Genomic DNA, 20,168 nt, shown 5'->3' with positions numbered 1-20,168 from the left:
CCTTGGGGGAATCCCTGCGGCCATATTTGTCGTCGGTCCAAATGATTAGACAAGCAACGTAAGCCCCTCAGCCCTCGTTTTTAATGGAGTTTGCGAGTGTACAATTATGTTCACTTTGAGGCCTGAAACGCCCCATAATTCAATTAGCAATGATTGTGCATCCGCTAAGAAAAGTCTGCCGAAACTTAAAACCTCAACGTCAATATGGATAAGTCAACATACAAGTGTAAGTAAAAACAAATGTAAAAAGGCTAGAAATTATGCTACTAATGCAAATGACAGCACAAACACGTCTCGTAAAAGTAATGTTTTTGTTTGGTTAGCTTTTGGAAATTGTAGAAATAAAACATTTTCCTTCTTCAGAAGTTCCAGCTAGGCAGGCTAACGTTAGTTAGCTAATTAATTTGCTAGCTATCACAGTAGGCATATATTAATAATTATATAGTTAATATAAGTCTATATGTAATCATAATTGACTGTAGCGCATATAAAGCACTTCCGGGCAAGGGCAGTCCATTTAAAAATCATTCCTTCCTCTGTCGCCCCTTGTCCTGCAAGTGTATACTCATCAGACGTCATGATACGTCACAAGAAGTGTCCACTTAATTTGAGGGCTGATGGGATAGGGTGTGTCTTTTAGGTGTTTGGAATGCAGCCAGAGACATTCACATTCAAATTACGTCATTCCGGTGCGTCACTGCGTAAAAATCATGGAAACAATTTATTTTATTTTATTAGGATCGCTTTTAGTCCTCATTTGGACTAATCTTCCAAGAGTCCTTAAACATTAATACAATTCATAACAATTAGCTTTTTGGTCAGAATTTAAATAAGCTAAGTGATAGTCATACGGTTAGCAGTGTGGTTAAATGTAGGTTTAAAATCACAAAATAGCACGCCTGATTTTGGAAACTGAGGAGAAAACGAAACTTTTGGCGCGCTTGACAAGCAAACCGAAACTTGAGCCATAATACCAAAAACGAAAGTGATGCAATGTGCACCTGGCTGTCTGAGATAAGGGCTGCGTTTCAATATCATAAAAGACACACCCTGTCCGCTTACCCTCGCCTTATGTCCTTGGGGGAAACCCTGTCACCCTCTTGGACATCGGTCCAAACGAATAGCCAAACAAGGTTAGTTCGCAATGTAAGCTCCTCAGCCGTCGTTTTTGATTGAGTTTGCGAGTGTACATTTATGTTCACGTCGGGCCTGAAACAGCCCATAATTCAATTCATGGTGATTGTACATCTGCTAAGAAAAGTTAGCCAAAACATAAAACCTCAACATCAATATGGATAAGTCAATATACAAGTGTAAGTAGAAATAACGAACGATAAAAGGTTAGAAATTGTGCTACTAATGCAAACGATGGCACAAACACGTCTCGTAAAAGTAATGATGTTTTTGTTTGGTTAGCTTTTGGAAATTGTAGAAATAAAAAAGTTCCTTCTTCAGAAGTTCCAGCTAGGCAGGCTAACGTTAGTTAGCTAATTAATTTGCTAGCTATAATACAGTAGGCGTATATTAATAATTATATAGTTAATATAAGTAGGTGTAACAGGTGCTGTACTGCACCGCTGTAACTCTGCGTTGTGTGTGGTTGATTGGGACTATAGATGTGGACTTTGGAGATCAGATAGTTTTAATCAAGCAGAATTCACTCGCTGCATCCTGCATCTGCATCCAAAAGAAAATAAAACATTTGTAGAGCACATATGTTCTGCGAATCGTCGCCTCTTTCTCTCATAGTGCATCAAAATGATTTTTGAATACAAAAATTAGTACAGCCTCTCCTTATTATACATAACATATTTTACATAGATAAAACCACATACCTGCATCTGTAACGGATGTGAAATGGCTAGCTAGTTAGCGGGTACGCGCTAGTAGCGTTTCAATCAGTTACGTCACTTGCTCTGAAACCTAGATGTAGTGTTGCCCCTTGCTCTGCAAGGGCCGCGGCCTTTGTGGAGCGATGGGTAACGATGCTTCGTGGGCGACCGTTGTTGATGTGTGCAGAGGGTCCCTGGTTCGCGCCCGTGTCGGGGCGAGGGGACGGTTTAAATTTATACTGTTACATTGATGCTGTTGACCCGGATCACTGGTTGCTGCGGAAAAGGAGGAGGTTGAAAGGGGGGTGAGTGTAACGGATGTGAAATGGCTAGCTAGTTAGCGGGTACGCGCTAGTAGCATTTCAATCAGTTACGTCACTTGCTCTGAAACCTAGATGTAGTGTTGCCCCTTGCTCTGCAAGGGCCGTGGCCTTTGTGGAGCGATGGGTAACGATGCTTCGTGGGCGACCGTTGTTGATGTGTGCAGAGGGTCCCTGGTTCGCGCCTGGCGAGGGGACTGACGTAAAGTTATACTGTTACACATCCAAAAGAAAATAAAACATTTGTAGAGCACATATGTTCTGCGAATCGTCGCCTCTTTCTACAACAGATGCACAATACAAGGGACTGGGATCATTTGGGGAGCTAGCCATCGTTCACACATACACATGCTAATACCTTAGCTAGCTATTAACCACATGTTGAATTCAGAATGTTGATATCATCCTAAAAGGTACAATTACAAGTGCATCTTAACAATACAATCCACATATGAGTAACCTCTAAATATACAACATTATTCATGAACAAAACACTCTGTGTATGACTTTGTGCTTAAAATAATCAAACTTTTCTGAAGACGACAGAAAAAGCGTGCCTACCTCTCATAGTGCATCAAAATGATTTGAGCACGAGCACGCAGGGCATAACGTAAGTGCACACTCCCCTACTCCCAGGATGCAGGCATGCATTATAACAAATCAACATGACATATTCATATATGAACCTGGTGAAATTCACACAGTACTTTAACAACTGTTACATAGGCATGCAATCATAATTGACTGTAGCGCATATAAAGCACGTACAAGCTACCTGTAGCTGAAAACACAATCATCGCGGGATGAATGAGTGACGAATTTCCATGCAAGGGCGGTCCATTTAAAAGTCATTCCTTCCTTCCTCCATCGCCCTGCAAGTGTACTGTATACTCGTCAGACGTCATGATACGTCATCAGAAGTGTCCACTTAATTTGAGGGCTGCGGGGATAGGGTTTTTTAAGTGTTTGGAACGCAGAGGTGGGCCTATCATAATATGGTTGTTTCATCCTGTCCCATGTCCTCACCTAAATTACGCTAATGAGTCAGCTAATTTGCATGGCACTATTAGGGTATGATAGCCTATTCAAAGCGCAGGTTTTTTTTTATTATAAGCGCTTACGCATGTAGGCATGTAATAGGACTGAATTTGAATCAAGGCATAATTTTATTTTCGAGTTTTTAGAGCACTGCAGTGATGGCCATTACGCCTAATTGCACCACTACTCATACAGTTGGTAGCCATTGGACACAGATGTCAGTTCAATGTTTAGTTTTGATTTAGCCTACTTTTGGTTCAGTTTTCAACAAACGTGAATTAAATGTGAAATCGACAAAAAACTTTTTACAAATCCAATCAGTTATCCACGTTGATTCAACATAATCAAGTTACATTTTGGGAGGTTGAAATGACGTGGAAACAACGTTGATTCAACCTGTTTTCGGCCTGTGGGAGGCCTATTCAAATGTGGAAATTTCGGTTTCCTTATTCGCAAATAGAAACCCAGATGATGTTTTGATGAAACGTCAGTCAGTTTCATCAAAACAGGCGACGCGTCGTGTATCGCGGTACACATAGAGTCAAGTGAGCCCTGCATCAGACGTTTCAACTGGACAGGACAGGTGAAGACTAAGGATATTGTTCTCTACTCAAATTGTGTTTGTGAAGATGTTCCTACAGCTCTGCATAAGTTACCTCCAGTGCATCTTTGCAGCTGTTCTGGCCTGGATCGGTGTGCGCGTACCGCAGGTGCACGGCACATCACAGTTCTCTTCTACAGGAAAAGTCAATCCAGCTGCAATCAAGGAGGTGAACAATGTTATTTCTCAAGCGGCGGCAACTCCAAGCAGTGTCAATTATCATTTTACCCGACAGTGCAATTATAAGTGCGGTTTTTGTTTCCACACTGCAAAAACGTCTTTTGTCCTACCTATTGAGGAAGCAAAGAGAGGTTTACAGCTTCTGAAGGAATCAGGTAAGTTTGCCCAAATATTATATTTATGCTATTTAAAATTCATATTTAATTTCACATGATATGTTATGACAGTATTATTACAGCCTATTGCTATGTAATTGAATATTATATTCAGTGTTTACAATTCAGAATTTCATTATTTTTGCAGGACTGGAAAAAATTAACTTTTCAGGCGGAGAGCCTTTCATACACGACAGAGGTGATTTCTTGGGGAAATTAGTCCAATACTGCAAACATGACCTCCAGCTCCCAAGTGTCAGTATTGTCAGCAATGGCAGCATGATTAGAGAAAAGTGGTTCCAAACATACGGTAAGATGGTTTTAATTTTAATTTTTGTGTTAAAATCAAATATGGTAGGCCAACCAACGTTACCCATGTGATGGTCATTATATCATAAAGCACTCATAATAAACAAACAATCCTCATTATTCTCATGCGGTCAGGAAAAAAAAGGTCATTTGATTGACACTAGATGTCAGCACCGGGTTAGTTTTTGATATGAGGTCACAAAATGCAAACTCAGAGAAGCATTTCACACGTTTTATTTGAAAGGCTTCACAGTTGACTCCTTACAAAATGTAGGACTCATCATAAAATGCATACTTTGATCATCAAAGTGTTTTAAAAAAGACTTGTTGATATTTTATCTCAATAAATCTAAACTATCACGTGAATGTGTGGATATTTATACATTTACAATACATTGGGGTTTCAAAATACAATTATTTGAGATGATGTCCACAACTCTCCTTGTCCTCACAGGCGAATACCTGGACATTCTGGCCATTTCCTGTGACAGCTTTGACGAGGACACCAACCAGACTATTGGCAGAGCCCAGGGCAGGAAGAGCCACCTGGACAACCTTTTCAAGGTCCGTGAGTGGTGCCGGAAGTACAAAGTGGCGTTCAAAATCAACTCTGTGATCAACACCTTCAATGTGGATGAAGACATGAGAGAAAACATCACCAAACTCAACCCTGTACGCTGGAAGGTTAGGGTGTTCCAATGCATTAACATTACACACCAGTAATGCTGTATCTGTGAATAGAGGCGTCTTCTCATACCATAGATGTAACAAATGAGTTTTTTGGCCTTGACTTCAGTGTGTGCTGTATAGGTGTTCCAGTGTCTGCTGATCGATGGTGAGAACGCTGGGGAGAATAGTCTGAGGGAGGCAGAGAGGTTTCTCATCAGTGACCAGCAGTTTCAGGACTTCCTGGATAATCACAGCAGCATCAGCTGCCTGGTACCAGAGTCCAATCAGAAGGTATGGGACTGGACTTAAGACAAAGAGAACACAATATTATATTTTTTTATTGTCCGTTATATATATTATGATGATTCAACAACTACTACTCTATTTAAGTTGTTTCCAAATGCTATTAAGGTTTAAAGTACACTATTAGAAAAAAGGGTTCCAAAAGGGTTCTTCTGCTGTCCCTATAGGAGAAGCCGTTTTGGTTCCAAGTAGAACAATCTTTTGGGTTGCATGTAGAACCCTATGTGGACAATATTGTAATACAAAATAGTTTTGACATTAACATGTTTCCTTGTTGTCTTCTCTTGTCAGATGAGAGATTCCTACCTCATTCTGGATGAATATGTAAGTCCTTTTTTTCAATCTGTTATTTTACATGATACTCACTCTACATTCCAAGTCTTAGCATGCCCTTTAAAGGAGACAGTCCTCATCCATCAGAACTATTGAACAGCTGTCTAAATGCTTCTCATCGATTGAGATTTATAGACATGTACCTTCACATAGTGGCTTCAATCTTGATCAGAGTGGATTTACAGGCTTTGAGAAGGAAGAAATTAGATGCCGTTTTGTAGATATTTTATATTTATTAGTATTAGGTATGAGGTTTCATAGCAGTGATATTTTGATAATGGACTATATTGTCAAGAGGCTCTTCTATGACCAGTTAGTAACACTTTATAATAACTTTCATGATTAAGCCTTTATAAATGCTTATAAAATACTTTATAAATGATTCTTCATGTTCTAAATGCTTATGAATTAGAATTTTTTTTAAATGCTTTTTTAGATGCGTTTCCTGGATTGCCGAGAGGGGAAGAAAGATCCATCCAAGTCCATCCTTGATGTTGGCGTGGAAGAGGCCATTCAGTTCAGTGGCTTTGACGAGAAGATGTTCCTAAAGAGAGGAGGGAAATATGTGTGGAGCAAAGCTGACATGCGGCTCGAGTGGTGATCCACACATTATAATCAGCTATTGCTACACTTCTGTATGTATTTTCTGTATGTTTTTCTATAAAAATAGTTCCCGCCTGTATAACTGCACTTTACACTTAAATATTTATGATATTCTAAAAGTTATGTTGGAATCTTTTACTGCTATATGTTGAGGCGTTTGAGTACCTTTTAATTAGTAGTAAAATCACACAACACAGCTATTCTACAGGGACAACTATTCAATCACTCACTATCCCACAAGATAATACAAACTTTTTGTATGCCCAGTTTTGTTTGAATTTTCTTATATACCCTATTATCCAAATGTGTTTACATTTTCTATTCACCAACCAAGAGGCTTATTTGCACTTTCATTTAGCATTTGGAATTTAGCACTTTGATTGAAGTGTAGGGAATTTATTAATTGCAGTGTTACATCTCTGTGTTTGTAATGTATCTCAAATAAATACAAAATTATGACTTTGCATGATACAGAATGATGTTTGTTAATCACAATCAATTTACAGGAAGCACATTTATTCAGTATCTTATCAGGTTTGATGGCATACAACCATTCCAATTTTAAGAGGCGACTACTGTAGCTTAAAGTTATATGCTCTTGTTCTCCATGCAGTTCAGTTTTCTGTAAATGTAATTTTTGGGGGGGTTTTACCTTTATTTAACTAGGCAAGTCAGTTAAGAACACATTTTTATTTACAATGACGGCCTAGGAACAGTGGGTTAACTGCCTTGTTCAGAATTACAGAATATTACCTTGTCAGCTCGGGGATTCAATCTAGCAACCTTTCGGTTACTGGCCCAATGCTCTAACCACTAGGCTACCTGCTGCCCCAGTGTGTTGTAGGCCTACTGTAGCCTAAATGTGCAGTAAATGTGTATTGGGATAACTCAAATCCCCACCCCTGATAAGATTGCTCACTGGATCACTATGAGGATGGGTTCCCTTGGGACTGACATAATGTCTCTGTTTACTACAGTATGTTGTAATCATTTCTTGATCTTTGTCTCATCAGATCTGTAGATTCTTAATGGGACAATAGTCAGTCCCCTGATAAAAACCTATTATATTAAGCAGACCTATAGGCTTACCTCTGTTGCTACTGAAGCTGAATACCTGCATCAAGTAAAGCTTAATTTTCTTTCCTTGTTTTCCTTTCTTAATATTCTTCTTTCTGTTCTAAAACATTAGACATTTCCTTCCTTGCTAGTGCTATGCTGATCAATGTTAGTGCTTTCCTACAGTAAACACCTTTTTTCCATTTATTGATATTGGTCCATAATATAGCAAAAAATAAAATAAAACATCTGAAAATTACAATTCTACAAAATGTACTCAGTTGCGTAATCCTACATATTCATAATGCGCCATCGACACTGAAAGCAAAATGCCATTTGTCATTTAAAAAAAAGTTAAACACAGTAGCTATATATTAACCAGGGTGTTTGGGTCCTGGATGCTGGTTGGCTGAAAGCTGTGGTATATCAGACAATATACCACGGGTTTTGGAGGATATATTGGCACGGGTTTTGTTAGGCCAGAGACAAAATTGAGGGCTGGCAAACCGTGCCAATACATCCTCCAAACACCGGCTTCAAGTGCATTATCACTTTTATACAACGGGTTACCAACATATTTAAATGATGATTGACATTATTTTCATAAAAAATGAATTTATTCATACTATTTCATCCTTCCACGAGATATAGTCCCGACACAAATCTAAGGTTGCTACCCAAGCGTTCTATCTAGACGGGACCCAGTCATTAAGTATTTTTTGTTCTACACAGTATGTATGACCGCGACCCAGTTGTTCGTTCTAAATGTTCCATTGCCAAATTGGCTGGGAACGTTCTTATCCCTTCCTTGCTAGCTAGCCAACTTACAGTTACGTCAAACAGTGCAGCCAGAATAACATCAAAGCAGCCACATTTGCATTTGTTTAAGCTGTTTTCTAGTGACATTTATTTGGATTCATCCATAACAATGCGCTAACGATGCACATTTTTTGCCTGGCACAGAAATTCTGCTCACTGTTTTTCAGAGAAGCTAGCCATTAACACAGCTAACACAATAGCTTCAAACTGAAGCTGGAAAGACTGCAAACTAGCTGCATTTCGTTTTTACCTGTTTTCTATTGAAAAGTCTTTGTATACAGTTGAAGAAGTTTACATATACCTTAGCCAAATACATTTAAACTCAGATATTTCACAATTACTGACATTTAATCCCAGTAAAAATTCCTTGTTTTAGGTCAGTTAGGATCATCACTTTATTTTAATAATGTGAAATGTCAGAATAATAGGAGAGATAATTATTTATTTCAGCTTTAATGTATTTCATCACATTCCCAGTGGGTCAGAAGTTTACATACACTCAGTTAGTATTTGGTAGCATTGCCTTTACATTTTTTACCTTGGGTCAAACATTTTGGGTAGCCTTCCACAAGCGTCCCACAATAAGTTGGGTGAATTTTGGCCCATTCCTCCTGACAGAGCTGGTGTAATTTAGTCAGGTTTGTAGGCCACCGAGACTGTTGGAAAAGCATTCCAGGTAAAGCTGGTTGAGAGAATGCCAAGAGTGTACAAAGGGGTCATCAAGGCAAAGGGTGGCTACATTGAAGAATCTCAACTATAAAATATGTTTTGATTTGTTTATCACTTTTTTGGTTACTATATGATTCCATATGTGTTGTTTCATAGTTTTGATGTCTTCACTACTTTTCTACAATGTAGAAAATAGTAAAAATAAAGAAAAACCCTGGAATGAGAAGGTGTGTCCAAACTTTTGACTGGCACTGTATACATAAATATATAAACTCAGCAAAAAAAGAAACATCCCTTTTTCAGGACCTTGTCTTTCAAAGATAATTCGTACAAATCCAAATAACTTCACAGATCTTCATTGTAAAGGGTTTAAACACTGTTTCCCATGCTTGTTCAATAAACCATAAACAATTAATGAACATGCACCTGTAGAATGGTCGTTAATACACTAACAGCTTACAGACGGTAGGCAATTAAGGTCACAGTTATGAAAACTTAGGACACTAAAGAGGCCTTTCTACTGACTCTGAAAAACACAGAAAGATGCCCAGGGTCCCTGCTCATCTGCGTGAATGTGCCTTAGGCATGCTGCAAGGAGGCATGAGGACTGCAGATGTGGCCAGGGCAATACATTGCAATGTCCGTACTGTGAGACACCTAAGACAGCGCTACAGGGAGACAGGACGGACAGCTGATCATTCTCGCAGTGGCAGACCACGTGTAACAACACCTGCACAGGATCGGTACATCTGAACATCACACCTGCGGGACAGGTACAGGATGGCAAAAACAACTGCCCGAGTTACACCAGGAACGCACAATCCCTCCATCAGTGCTCAGACTGTCCGCAATAGGCTGAGAGAGGCTGGACTGGGGGCTTGTAGGCCTGTTGTAAAGCAGGTCCTCACCAGACATCACCGGCAACAATGTCGCCTATTGGCACAAACCCACTGTCGCTGGACCAGACAGGACTGGCAAAAAGTGCACTTCATTGACGAGTCGCGGTTTTGTCTCACAAGGGGTGATGGTCGGATTTGCGTTTATCATCGAAGGAATAAGCGTTACACTGAGGCCTGTACTCTATATATATATACCATTAGCGGAGCCTACACCCTAAAAGTAGTGGGATGGGGTGGTGGGTTTTGGGAGATAATGTATAGGTGCAGGGTTAGATGATGGTGCAATTTAAGTGTTTCCTATTCCCCTTTTCCCTTTTGGGGGGGGGGTGACCGAAACGTGCATTGCGCACGATCTGTGAAAGGCTGCAAGCAATACGCAACACAGCGTCTAGTCTGCCGGAAAGACACACGAAGAAGAAGAAGTCAACAGAACCGGTCACATTCACAGACATTTACAGACATTCCAGCGCGTCGGCCGCGAAAATCATGAAGACAACAATTAGCTTTTTGGCCATAATTTAATACAGTTTAGTGATAGGTATAAGGTTAGCAGTGTGGTTATGGTTAGGTTCAAAATCAATTTTTTAAAATATAAATCGTAGAATTGGGCGGGGTTTATGGCTTTGGTAACTGGTGACGATTTGTGTAGTGCTGCAGGGCATTTTCAAGGTAGGCACATCACCTTGTGACATTCACAATATTATGTGCAGAGATAAGCTCGGTTTGTGTTATGTGAGCAAACGGTTTCGATGCGGGTAAAGGGGACGTTCTGGACGTTGCAAGTGAGTCCTCAGTATTTTCACATGCAGCTACTAATACTGTAGCTGTCAGTCGATAGTGCTTGTCAGCTGTGGTGCTGCTTTCGTTACCCACATAACGGTAGTCGTTGTTTGCATTGAATATCATATTCGTTTCTTTCCAGGTGATACATGGTCGAATCTTTCAGATACCTTCATGGATTCATTTAGAATGTCAGTCACCACCAAAAACGATACTCTGTAACCTGCCTTTCACGATGCCTCTCGAGTAGCAGCTGGCTATCAGCCACCTACATCTTTCCAGGAGATAACCATTGAAGTTCTGCTTTCATCGCTCCTGAAGTAATTTCCTAACCAAGAGGACTGCGCTGTCACAAAAGGCCAGGTAATATTTGTTTATTTCCAACATGTGCACCGAGATGTAATGTTCACACGACAGTTCTCCTTGCGCTGTGTTTCTCGTACAGGCGAGGCTACACTGTTTTTGTAACATTATCTTGTAATAAGCTGAGGGACAATTTTGAACGAATTTGCTTTGCAATATAGGCTTACATTGTTATCGCAATTCAAGCTGAAATATCCCTCACCTTTTACATTGTACAGGTAGATTACAGTAGCATCCCACTGGGCAAAAACTGGTTGAATCAACGTTGTTTCCAGGTCATTTCATTGATGACGTTGAATCAACGTGGAAAACTGATTGGATTTACAAAAAGTCATACATCTGTGACCAGTGGGATAGTCTTGGTGCAGGAAAATAGTGTTTAATAGCGTTGCAGCCTACGGTAGGCTTTTTGTTATAAAATTAGGCCTATTGAAAATGAACTGAGAGGGTGCCAACATTAGGATTGGCTTTTGTTCTGCAATGACCTGTTGTTTAATAAGCTCTTTTGCATTTGTCATTTGCTTGTCTTGTCTATACCCCGAACTCTCCAATTCATTTAGCCACGACTCTATTTGTCGATCCACTCAGGTGGTGACAACTGTTATGATTTCATGAGCTGCTGCTCTCTGTTGTTGACACTGCAGCCACATTATCATTAGCCCAAGTACAGCGCTCCTCGGCAACCACGAGACTGATACAGTGCTGATATCCGATAGGCTGCTTGTTTTTTGTTGAATATGATGCACAGCTAGTTGAACGTACGTACGCCCCCACCTTAAAACATGTTTGAGTCTAATATCCCCCTGGGTTGTTGTTCTAGTGAGTGTCATCACCCAGAGTAAGGTAACATTAAATGCTATATAGTGATACTATAAAAATGAATATCAAAGATTCTAGATAAAGTTAATCCATGATATTATTCAAGGTAAACCTATTGAGACACAAAAGATCATTGGTGGCACAGTAACACTGCAGAGGTTAATTTCAATATTAATCTCAACCTGTGTTGTTTAGACTGGTTGACTGCTCTTTGTGGGCACCAAAATGTCATATTGTGCCTTGCCATGGCAGTTCCATTTTTAAAGATACAATATCTAACTTTTTGGACTACCTGACCAAATTCACATAGAAATATGAGTTATAGGTCTTTCATTCCTGTTGAAAGCAACTCTAAGAAGAGGTAGATCTGTTTTGTGTGTCATTTCTATGCTTCCCGTTTAGAAGTTTCATTTTTGCATCTTTTTCTTTCGGTTTTGTACACCAGCTTCAAGCAGCTGAATATACATAATTTTTGTTTTTGGAAAATATATTTTACAGTGGTTTAGATGGTACAATGGTACGCAATGACTGCTTGTTTTGTCACATAAACTGAAATTAGGCAAACTATTTCAATTTTAGCAACCAGGAAATAGCGGTGTGATTTATGCGTAGTGCATCTTTAAATCAGCTAGTTAACCTCAGTGGTAAAGATTAGGCCTACACATGAAATCCTGCTACTGAACAAAGAGCATGTCTGCACAGTCACGGTCAAGGCTGAGGAACACATTGTTATACTGTACATACATGCCCATTTCTCTCTCACCATCACTGCTCTTATCTGGCCCATGCTCTACAATTGATTATTTTTCCCTTAAATGATTCTGTATTGTATCAAACACTTCAAAGGTTAAGTAAATACAGCCTCACAGACAGGCATGCAAAGTGATGGAGTTTCCATTTTTCTTTTTCCTAGTCGAATGAGGCAGGCATTCCCATTAGGGAACAAAACACATCCAACTCCATGGCCAAAGGTTTTCTCGTTAAGAAAAATGATTGTTCTGAGAAGAATGGTTGTATTGAAATGCGTTCACTGAGTGACAAGCCACTCTCAGGGGGGAAATGGACCTGGATGTGCATGAGAGGAAGATGGATGTGTTTTTCAATGGATGTGATATGCTGGTTATGAGAGGCAGGCTGAGAACCCACTGTACCTGCCAGCCTCTTGGGAACACAGTCAACATTGCACTCCCCAATCCCTCAGACTGTGAGTCCTGCCTCAAGCATCCACCTTTACCAGGAGAAAGCCCAGGTGAATGATACTGACTGCGTCCTTGAGTATTCCTTTTCATTTAAACAGGCACTACATGTATCTGGGTGTGGGTGTGTTTGTTATGTTGGCTTCAAACAGCACAAGCCTCCTTTTCAGTAATAAGTACATGGGCATTTCGCAATGTGCGTCCAAGCATTTTATGGCCGTTGACCTTGGCTTGGCGTGTTTTTAAAAGACTGCTAGTGAATGATTAGGTCATTTCCATGTAAAAGGACCCATGAGCACCAACGTGAATCTTAAAGGAACATAACACATTTAGTGTCAAATGAAAGCTAAGAGTCTATGTTGGTGAAATTAAGGCATACATCCGTTTTTCAACCAATTTTCATCCTAAACATTTTCAATAAGCAGCTTTGATTTCTTGTCACACAGACGGAAAATGGGTCTTTAAAAAAACATTACTAGAAAACGTCTAAAAAGGTGTAAGAAATCAAAACACAAGCAATCATGTTTAAGTAAAGCCCCCTGCCAACTAATATCAACATTTATATTTAGTTTTGCAGAAATTATTTGCCTTCTGTAAATGTAAAAAAATATTTCACTAACTGTTTAGTAGTCTTATGGCTTGGGCGTAGAAGCTGTTCAGAGTCCGGTTGGTTCCAGACTTGCTGCATTGTTACCGCTTGCCGTACGGTAGCAGAGAGAACAGTCTATGACTTTGGTGGCTGGAGTCTAATAGTTTTTAGGGCCTTCCTCGGACACCGCCTGGTATAGAGGTCCTGGATGGCAGGGAGCTCGGCCTCAGTGATGTACTGGGCCGTACGCACTACCCTCTGTAGCGCCTTGTGGTCGGATGCCAAGCAGTTGCCATACCAAGCGGTGGTGCAGCAAGTCAAGATGCTCTCAATGGTGCAGCTGTAGACCTTTTTTAGGACCTGAGGGCCAATAGCAATTTATTTTCTGCCACCTGTGGGGGAAGAGGCGTTGTCATGCCTTCTTCACAACTCTGGTGTGTGTGAGTACCATGATAATTCCTTAGTGATGTGGACACCGAAGAACTTGAGGCTCTCGTCCCGATCCACTACAGGCCCGTCGGCATGGATGGAGGTGTGCTCAGCCCTCTGTTTCCTGTAGTCCATGATCAGCTCCTTTGTCTTGCTGACATTGAGGGAGAGGTTAGCACCACACTGCCAGGTCACTGACTTCTTCTCTGTAGGCTGTCTCATCGTCATCGGTGGTCAGGCCAACCACCGTCGTGTCGTCGGCAAACTTAATGATGGTGTTACAGTCGTGCGTGGCCATGCAGTCATGGGTGGCCCCCGTGTTGAGGGTTAGTGTGGCGAATGGGTTGTTTTCCTACTCTCACCACCTGGGGGTGGCCCGTCAGGAAGTCCAGGATCCAGTTGCAGAGGTAGGTGTTCAGTCCCAGGGTCCTGATTTGAGTCAGTTGAGCACTGAGCTATAGTCAATGAACAGCATTCTCACGTAGGTGTTCCTCTTGTCCAGGTGGGAGAGGGCTGTATGGAGTTGAATAGAGATTGCGTCGTTTGTAGATCTGTTGGGGCGGTATGTGAATTTCAAAGCCTTTCATGGCTACAGATAGTCATTTAGACATGTTACTTTGGCATTCTTGAGCACAGGGACTACGGTGGTCTGCTTGAAACATGTAGATATTACAGACTTGGTCAAGAAGACACTTGCCAGCTAGGCAGCGCATGCTCTGAGTCCTGGTAATCCGTCTGTGCCCGCGGCCTTGTGAATGTTAACCTTAACCTGTTTTAACTTACTCACATCGGCTATGGAGAGCGAGATCAGTCATCCGGAACCGCTATTGCTCTCATGCATTGTTCAGTGTTGCTTGCCTCGATTCAGGCATAGCGTCACTGGGCAGCTCGCAGCTGGGTTTCCCTCTGTTATTCGTGAAAGTTTGCAAGCCCTGCCACATCCAACGAGTGTCGGAGCCTGCGTAGTACAATTCTATCTTAGTGCTGTATTGACGTTTTAACTGTTTGATGGCTCGTTGGACGTCGTAGTGTGATTTCTTATAAGTGTCCGGATTAGTGTCCCGCTCTTTGAAAGCAGCAACTCTAGCCTTTATCTCAGTGCAGATTTTGCCTGTAATCCGTGGCTTTTTATAAGGATATGTATGTACAGTATGGTCATTGTGGGGAGGACGTCATCTATGCACTTATCATTGAAGCCGGTGACTGATGTGGTAAATTCCTAAATGTTATCGGATGAATCCCAGAACATATTCCAGTCTGTGCTAGCGAAACAGTCTTGTAGCTTAGCATCTCTACTGTATTGTACTGAACTCTACTTTAATTTACTGTACTTTACTATACTCTGTTGAACTCTACTGTACTCTGATGTCAACTTGTGAAATATACACTGAACAAACATATAAACACAACATGTAAAATGTTGGTTCCATGTTTCATGAGCTAAAATAAAATGTTCCTTACGCAAAAAGCTTATTTCTCTGAAGTGTTGTGCACAAATTAGTTTACATCCATGTTAGTGAGCATTTATCATTTACCTATAATCCATCCACCTGACAGGTAATGCATATAAAGTAACCTGATTAAATAGCATGATCAATACACAGGTGCACCTTGTGCTGGGGAAAATAAAAGGCCACCCTAAAATACAGTTTTGTCACACATCACAATGCCACAGATGTGTCAAGTTTTGAGGGAGCGTGCAAATGGCATGCTGAATGCAGGAATGTCCGCCAGAGCTGTTGCCAGATAATTGAATGTACATTTCTCTACCATAAGCGACCTAGAGAATTTTTCAGTATTCCAACCAGCCTCACAACCGCAGACCACGTGTAACCACATCAGCCCAGGACCTCCACATCTGGCTTCTTCACCCCCGGGATTGTCTGAGACCAGCCACCCGGACAGTTGAAAAAACTGTGGATTTGCACATCCGAAGAATTTTTGCACAAACTGTCAGAAACCGTATCAGGGAAGCTCATCTGAGTGCTCGTTGTCCTCACCAGGGTCTTCACCTGACTGCAGTTCGGCGTTGTAACCAACTTCAGTGGGCAAATGTTGACTGGTTTTCTGATCCACTTCCCTACCAATTTTTTTTTTTAGGTCTCTGTGACCAACAGATGCATATCTGTTTTCCCAGTCATGTGAAATCCATAGATTAGGGCCCAATTTATTTCAATTGACTGATTTCCTTGTGACCTGTAACTCAGTAAAATCTTTGAAATTGTTGCGTTTTATAATTGTTCAGTGTAGATGTCTATGATTGGTACAGATTTGGTCCGGTCTGGGCCAACCATATGTGGTCTTGTTTGAGGGTGGAGCTCAATAGATTAAAAGCCAGTGTGCAGAATAATACCATGCAAAATAAGGATATTTTTCTACCTTTGTGTACCTATTCAGCATACATCACCATGAAGAGAATGACATTCATAGTTATGCATTTCTTAGGACCCATGATACCATTCTGTTAACGGTTCGTGAACCACTTCACTTACTGTAGTTCAATAACTAAAATATATATATTTTTTCTAACTCAAGGTGTGACGTCACAGCTGACACCCCATTCTTTCTGCAGACATCTTTGAATCTTAATTCAGAGCAGAAATGTAAGAGTTTTTCGAAAACGCATTTGCCTAAAAAAAAAAAACTGCCCGAGATGTTACTGTCATTCTGTTACCAAACTTTACTCTGCACTGTTCCTCAAGTGGCAATTGTTAAAAGTAGTTGTCTGAAATACTTTTTTGGGGGGGGGGAGTGAGTCTCATCACTCTGTGGAAGTGCCCATTAGTTGCTCCGTTTCGAGAAGGGAGCCTCTTATGTTGTTTTTGAATGAAGGGATTTATGACTGTTGTACTTTAAAGCTGGAATCCATAGCGGTGAAACAACAAAGATGTTACTTCAAACTTTAACTCAATTATAATGTATTGGTCATCGTCACTAGATAAACATTTAGGGCTTACTTTGCCATAAGCAGAAAAACTATCCCTCTGATATGGTATTTGTTTATAGAAATACCATATCAATGTTATTCGTGACTGGGCAATTGTAGCATGCTGAAATTGTGGGTATGCTTGTACCATGCACTGGACTACCCGAATGGGAGTTAAGGTTGCCACATTGCATTCACATAAGTATGGAGGGAGTAACTGAAAACACTGCTCCTCACGCCTTGACACAGAATTGGAATGCCATGAATCTGTTTCGTGCCATTTTAAACTTGTTAAACATGAAAAGTTACTCGTGTAAGTAGCTCAGGTTACTTGTGACTGCATGCACAACCATTCCAGAAATGTGACACTCGTTCAGTTTTAACAGAAGCAGTTACCGGCTAATAAATGCCTAATTACCTTCAGTTCTTCATTGCCAGGGCCTAAAACTTCGTTTTTTTTGCCCCAACCAGGCTGTGTTGCTGCACAAGGGGGGATATAACGTTAGGATGTGTGTTTCTTTATGCATTACCAGACATGAAACAAAATGGCAGAAATACTTTGAAAACAGCTACTGCAGCAATTCTTTTGCTAATAATCACAACTTGCACGTGACTGCTTATACTTGACTTTTGACAATTTTTTAATGAAATGTTTGCACTGTAGAGCCCTGACTGACCACCCTGCGACAGGGCTGGTGAATTAGACATTCTTACATTCATGCTAACCTCTCACCATTACCAATAACAGGAGGTTAGCATTTATTTTTTCTGAGCAGGGCCTAATTTTAGGCCATTACCTTGTAAATGCTTTTAGGCCGGCTGGGAGAGAAAGTTAGAGGACAACTATCATACCCCCCCCCAAAATGCTTAACCTTCCCTGTTATTGGTAATAGTGAGAGGTTAGCATGTTTTGGGGGTATGATCTTTGCCTCTCATCACTATTCACAATTAATTCATGATTATTCATAATCAGTGTAGGATCCACATTAATGTAGAAGTGTTAAACACATTCTGTTCTTATCTACAATGAAAGTGACGCAAATGACCCTACATTATTTACCATTAATTTCTATTGGGCACAACATAATCTGAAACACAACCAAAACAAACCACAAATATATCCAACAAGTTTGTAGAGTCACAAGCTAGATGTAGTCAGTCACAAGCTAGATGTAGTCAGTCACAAGCTAGATGTAGTCAGTCACAAGCTAGGTGTTGTCATTCTGTGCTGGGAATATGCGACCAAATACTTTTGACTACTTTAATACACTAGAAGTGAATTTGTCCAAATACTTATGACACCTTCAAATGGGGGACTAGATTCATAAAGTGCTTTCATTTCAAACGGTAAAACAGATATGTATGAAAATACCTTAAAATAAAAGGTGACATTCTGTACTGTCACCTCATTTGAACACATTGGATCTCAAATCCAAAATACTGGGGTATAAACCCAAATTAAAAGTTCTAGCTTTAGTGTCCAAATAAATACGTAGTGGAGTGTACACTCATACTGCTGCGGTGGAGTTTAAAGTAGTAGTACACCCTTACAATGGATACGCACTTCACACATTTTCAGGAGAACTACAAACCTGAACCTTTTGAACATGATGCCTGTATGCCTGGGCTTTGATTCGTGTGTGATTTTTAAATAAAAAGGCAATAGGCTTGCTTGGTAGGCTACGATAAAGAACCATTAGAGTGAGCAATATATATCGTACGCTTATGTAATTCCACTGGAGAAAACCGGGAATGCTTTGATCAGATAAATGAATGTGTTAGTCGTAACCGCCCTTAAAGCCCACACTCCCTCCCTATTAAGTCAGTCACCATGGTGTTTTGTCTCTCCCTTTTTGATATGGTAAGTCGGAGACCTTGCTCTTTTGAGTGTTCCTTACTTGAAGCGAGTGTGTTCTGTCTATCTACAGGCTCAATTGTGTCGGTGCATTCAACAAAACAAATAGGATGTGTGTGTGTTTCCTTAGGTACTTTTCACTTCCTCTCTCTCCATCTCTAGCCCTCCGTGTTTCAGTCAGTTTTCTTTCATTTGGTGCCTAATGATTATGACCCAGGCCTTTAGTGTATAAGTCAGTCTGTGGTCGACACCAGAGAGGGCCGCAGAACTAGTCTGGGGAAAAGGGGGAGATGAGAAGTACATTGTGCTGGGCCATCATTTTTTTCCGGACTTGGATTCTGAAATAGGGTGTGGGGAGATGTGAGCCAACATGCTGCGTACGGTGTTATCGCAGGCTGCCTAGGCCCATAGGGAGAGAGTTAAGGAGAAGTACATTTTATCAATGTCAGACAACAGCAAATGTGTTTCCACAGACTAGGGGTGCATGTTTAGCAGCATTGTATTTACCAGTATGTCGTAAGGCCTTTCAGTATGTACAGCGTGATCAATAGAGCTTGCATCTGTTTTAATGGACAATAGTATGCAAATGGAGATTGCATTCCATCTGAAAGACCTTTTACTCTGCCGTTGCGTTTACTGTGTGGTGAACTGCTAGGTAGTTGGGATGGCCCAGTGTGTAGTTGGGATGGCCCAGTGTGTAGTTGGGATGGCCCAGTGTGTAGTTGGGATGGCCCAGTGTGTAGTTGGGATGGCCCAGTGTGTAGTTGGGATGGCCCAGTGTGTAGTTGGGATGGCCCAGTGTGTAGTTGGGATGGCCCAGTGTGTAGTTGGGATGGCCCAGTGTGGCCTTGCTGGATCTCATTCAAGCCACATGGAAGTGTTTACCCGGATGAGGGGGTTGGGCTCAGTGAGACTCAGTGCCCACTCAGTCAGTCTTCCCACTGATTATCCGTGAAGTGCTGTGTTGGGAAAATCAGAAAGTGCCTTAAACGTGTCAGTCCCATGGTACGGGTGCCGGGATGACACAAAGGATGTCTTTATCTGTGACCGTTTCCGTTTGTTAAAGACAGCTTTCACCGTCACTGAATATTTTTTTTTTACGGTTAGAAGTTTTGAAATTCCTGTCAATTTACCAAACAGCATTATGCTTGAGAAAATAACCCTGTGCCATGCCCTTTGGATTAAACTCTCTCTCCCCCTCCCCCTCTGTCTTTACCCCTCTGTGTGTCATTCAATTTGAGGGCTTTATTGGCATGGGAAACATATGTTAACATTGCCAAAGCAAGTGAAGTATATAATTAACACAATAAACTCTCTCGGTCTCTCTCTCTCTATATCTGTGTCTCTCTCTTTCCCTCTGTTTCTCTCTCTCTCTCTCTCTCTCTCTCGCTGTGTGTGTCTGTCTCTCTCACACACTCACACTCT

The 20,168-nt window shown here is 40.9% G+C and overlaps 2 protein-coding genes across 2 annotated transcripts in view; both read left to right on the top strand.

Annotated features, from left to right (window-relative positions):
- The first annotated feature begins 3,395 nt into the window (after nucleotides 1–3,395).
- On the top strand, nucleotides 3,396–6,807 carry rsad2 (radical S-adenosyl methionine domain containing 2). Its single transcript, XM_038967388.1, has 6 exons — nucleotides 3,396–4,126; nucleotides 4,275–4,436; nucleotides 4,890–5,119; nucleotides 5,246–5,395; nucleotides 5,699–5,731; nucleotides 6,177–6,807. Exons 1-6 carry the CDS (start codon nucleotides 3,820–3,822, stop codon nucleotides 6,339–6,341), a joined length of 1,047 nt encoding a protein of 348 aa, XP_038823316.1. The 5' UTR covers nucleotides 3,396–3,819; the 3' UTR covers nucleotides 6,342–6,807.
- Nucleotides 6,808–10,673: 3,866 nt separating this feature from the next.
- Nucleotides 10,674–20,168, top strand: part of rnf144aa (ring finger protein 144aa) — a 58,813-nt gene continuing 49,318 nt past the window's right edge. The window contains exon 1 of the mRNA XM_038967884.1: nucleotides 10,674–10,929. The gene's annotated coding sequence lies outside the window, so the exon portion shown is untranslated. The remainder of the gene's footprint in view (nucleotides 10,930–20,168) is intronic.

This window comes from Salvelinus namaycush, chromosome 28 (genome assembly GCF_016432855.1).
Source record: "Salvelinus namaycush isolate Seneca chromosome 28, SaNama_1.0, whole genome shotgun sequence".
In the NCBI taxonomy this organism is placed as follows: Eukaryota; Metazoa; Chordata; class Actinopteri; order Salmoniformes; family Salmonidae; genus Salvelinus; species Salvelinus namaycush.
This window is presented reverse-complemented; position numbering and strand designations above follow the sequence as displayed.

Coding starts and splice junctions, on each gene's coding strand:
- rsad2 (XM_038967388.1), top strand. CDS start 3,820: ATGTTCCTACAGCTCTGCATAAGTTACCTCCAGTGCATCTTTGCAGCT. Junction 4,437..4,889: donor AAAGTGGTTCCAAACATACG/GTAAGATGGTTT, acceptor TTGTCCTCACAG/GCGAATACCTGGACATTCTG. Junction 5,732..6,176: donor ACCTCATTCTGGATGAATAT/GTAAGTCCTTTT, acceptor ATGCTTTTTTAG/ATGCGTTTCCTGGATTGCCG.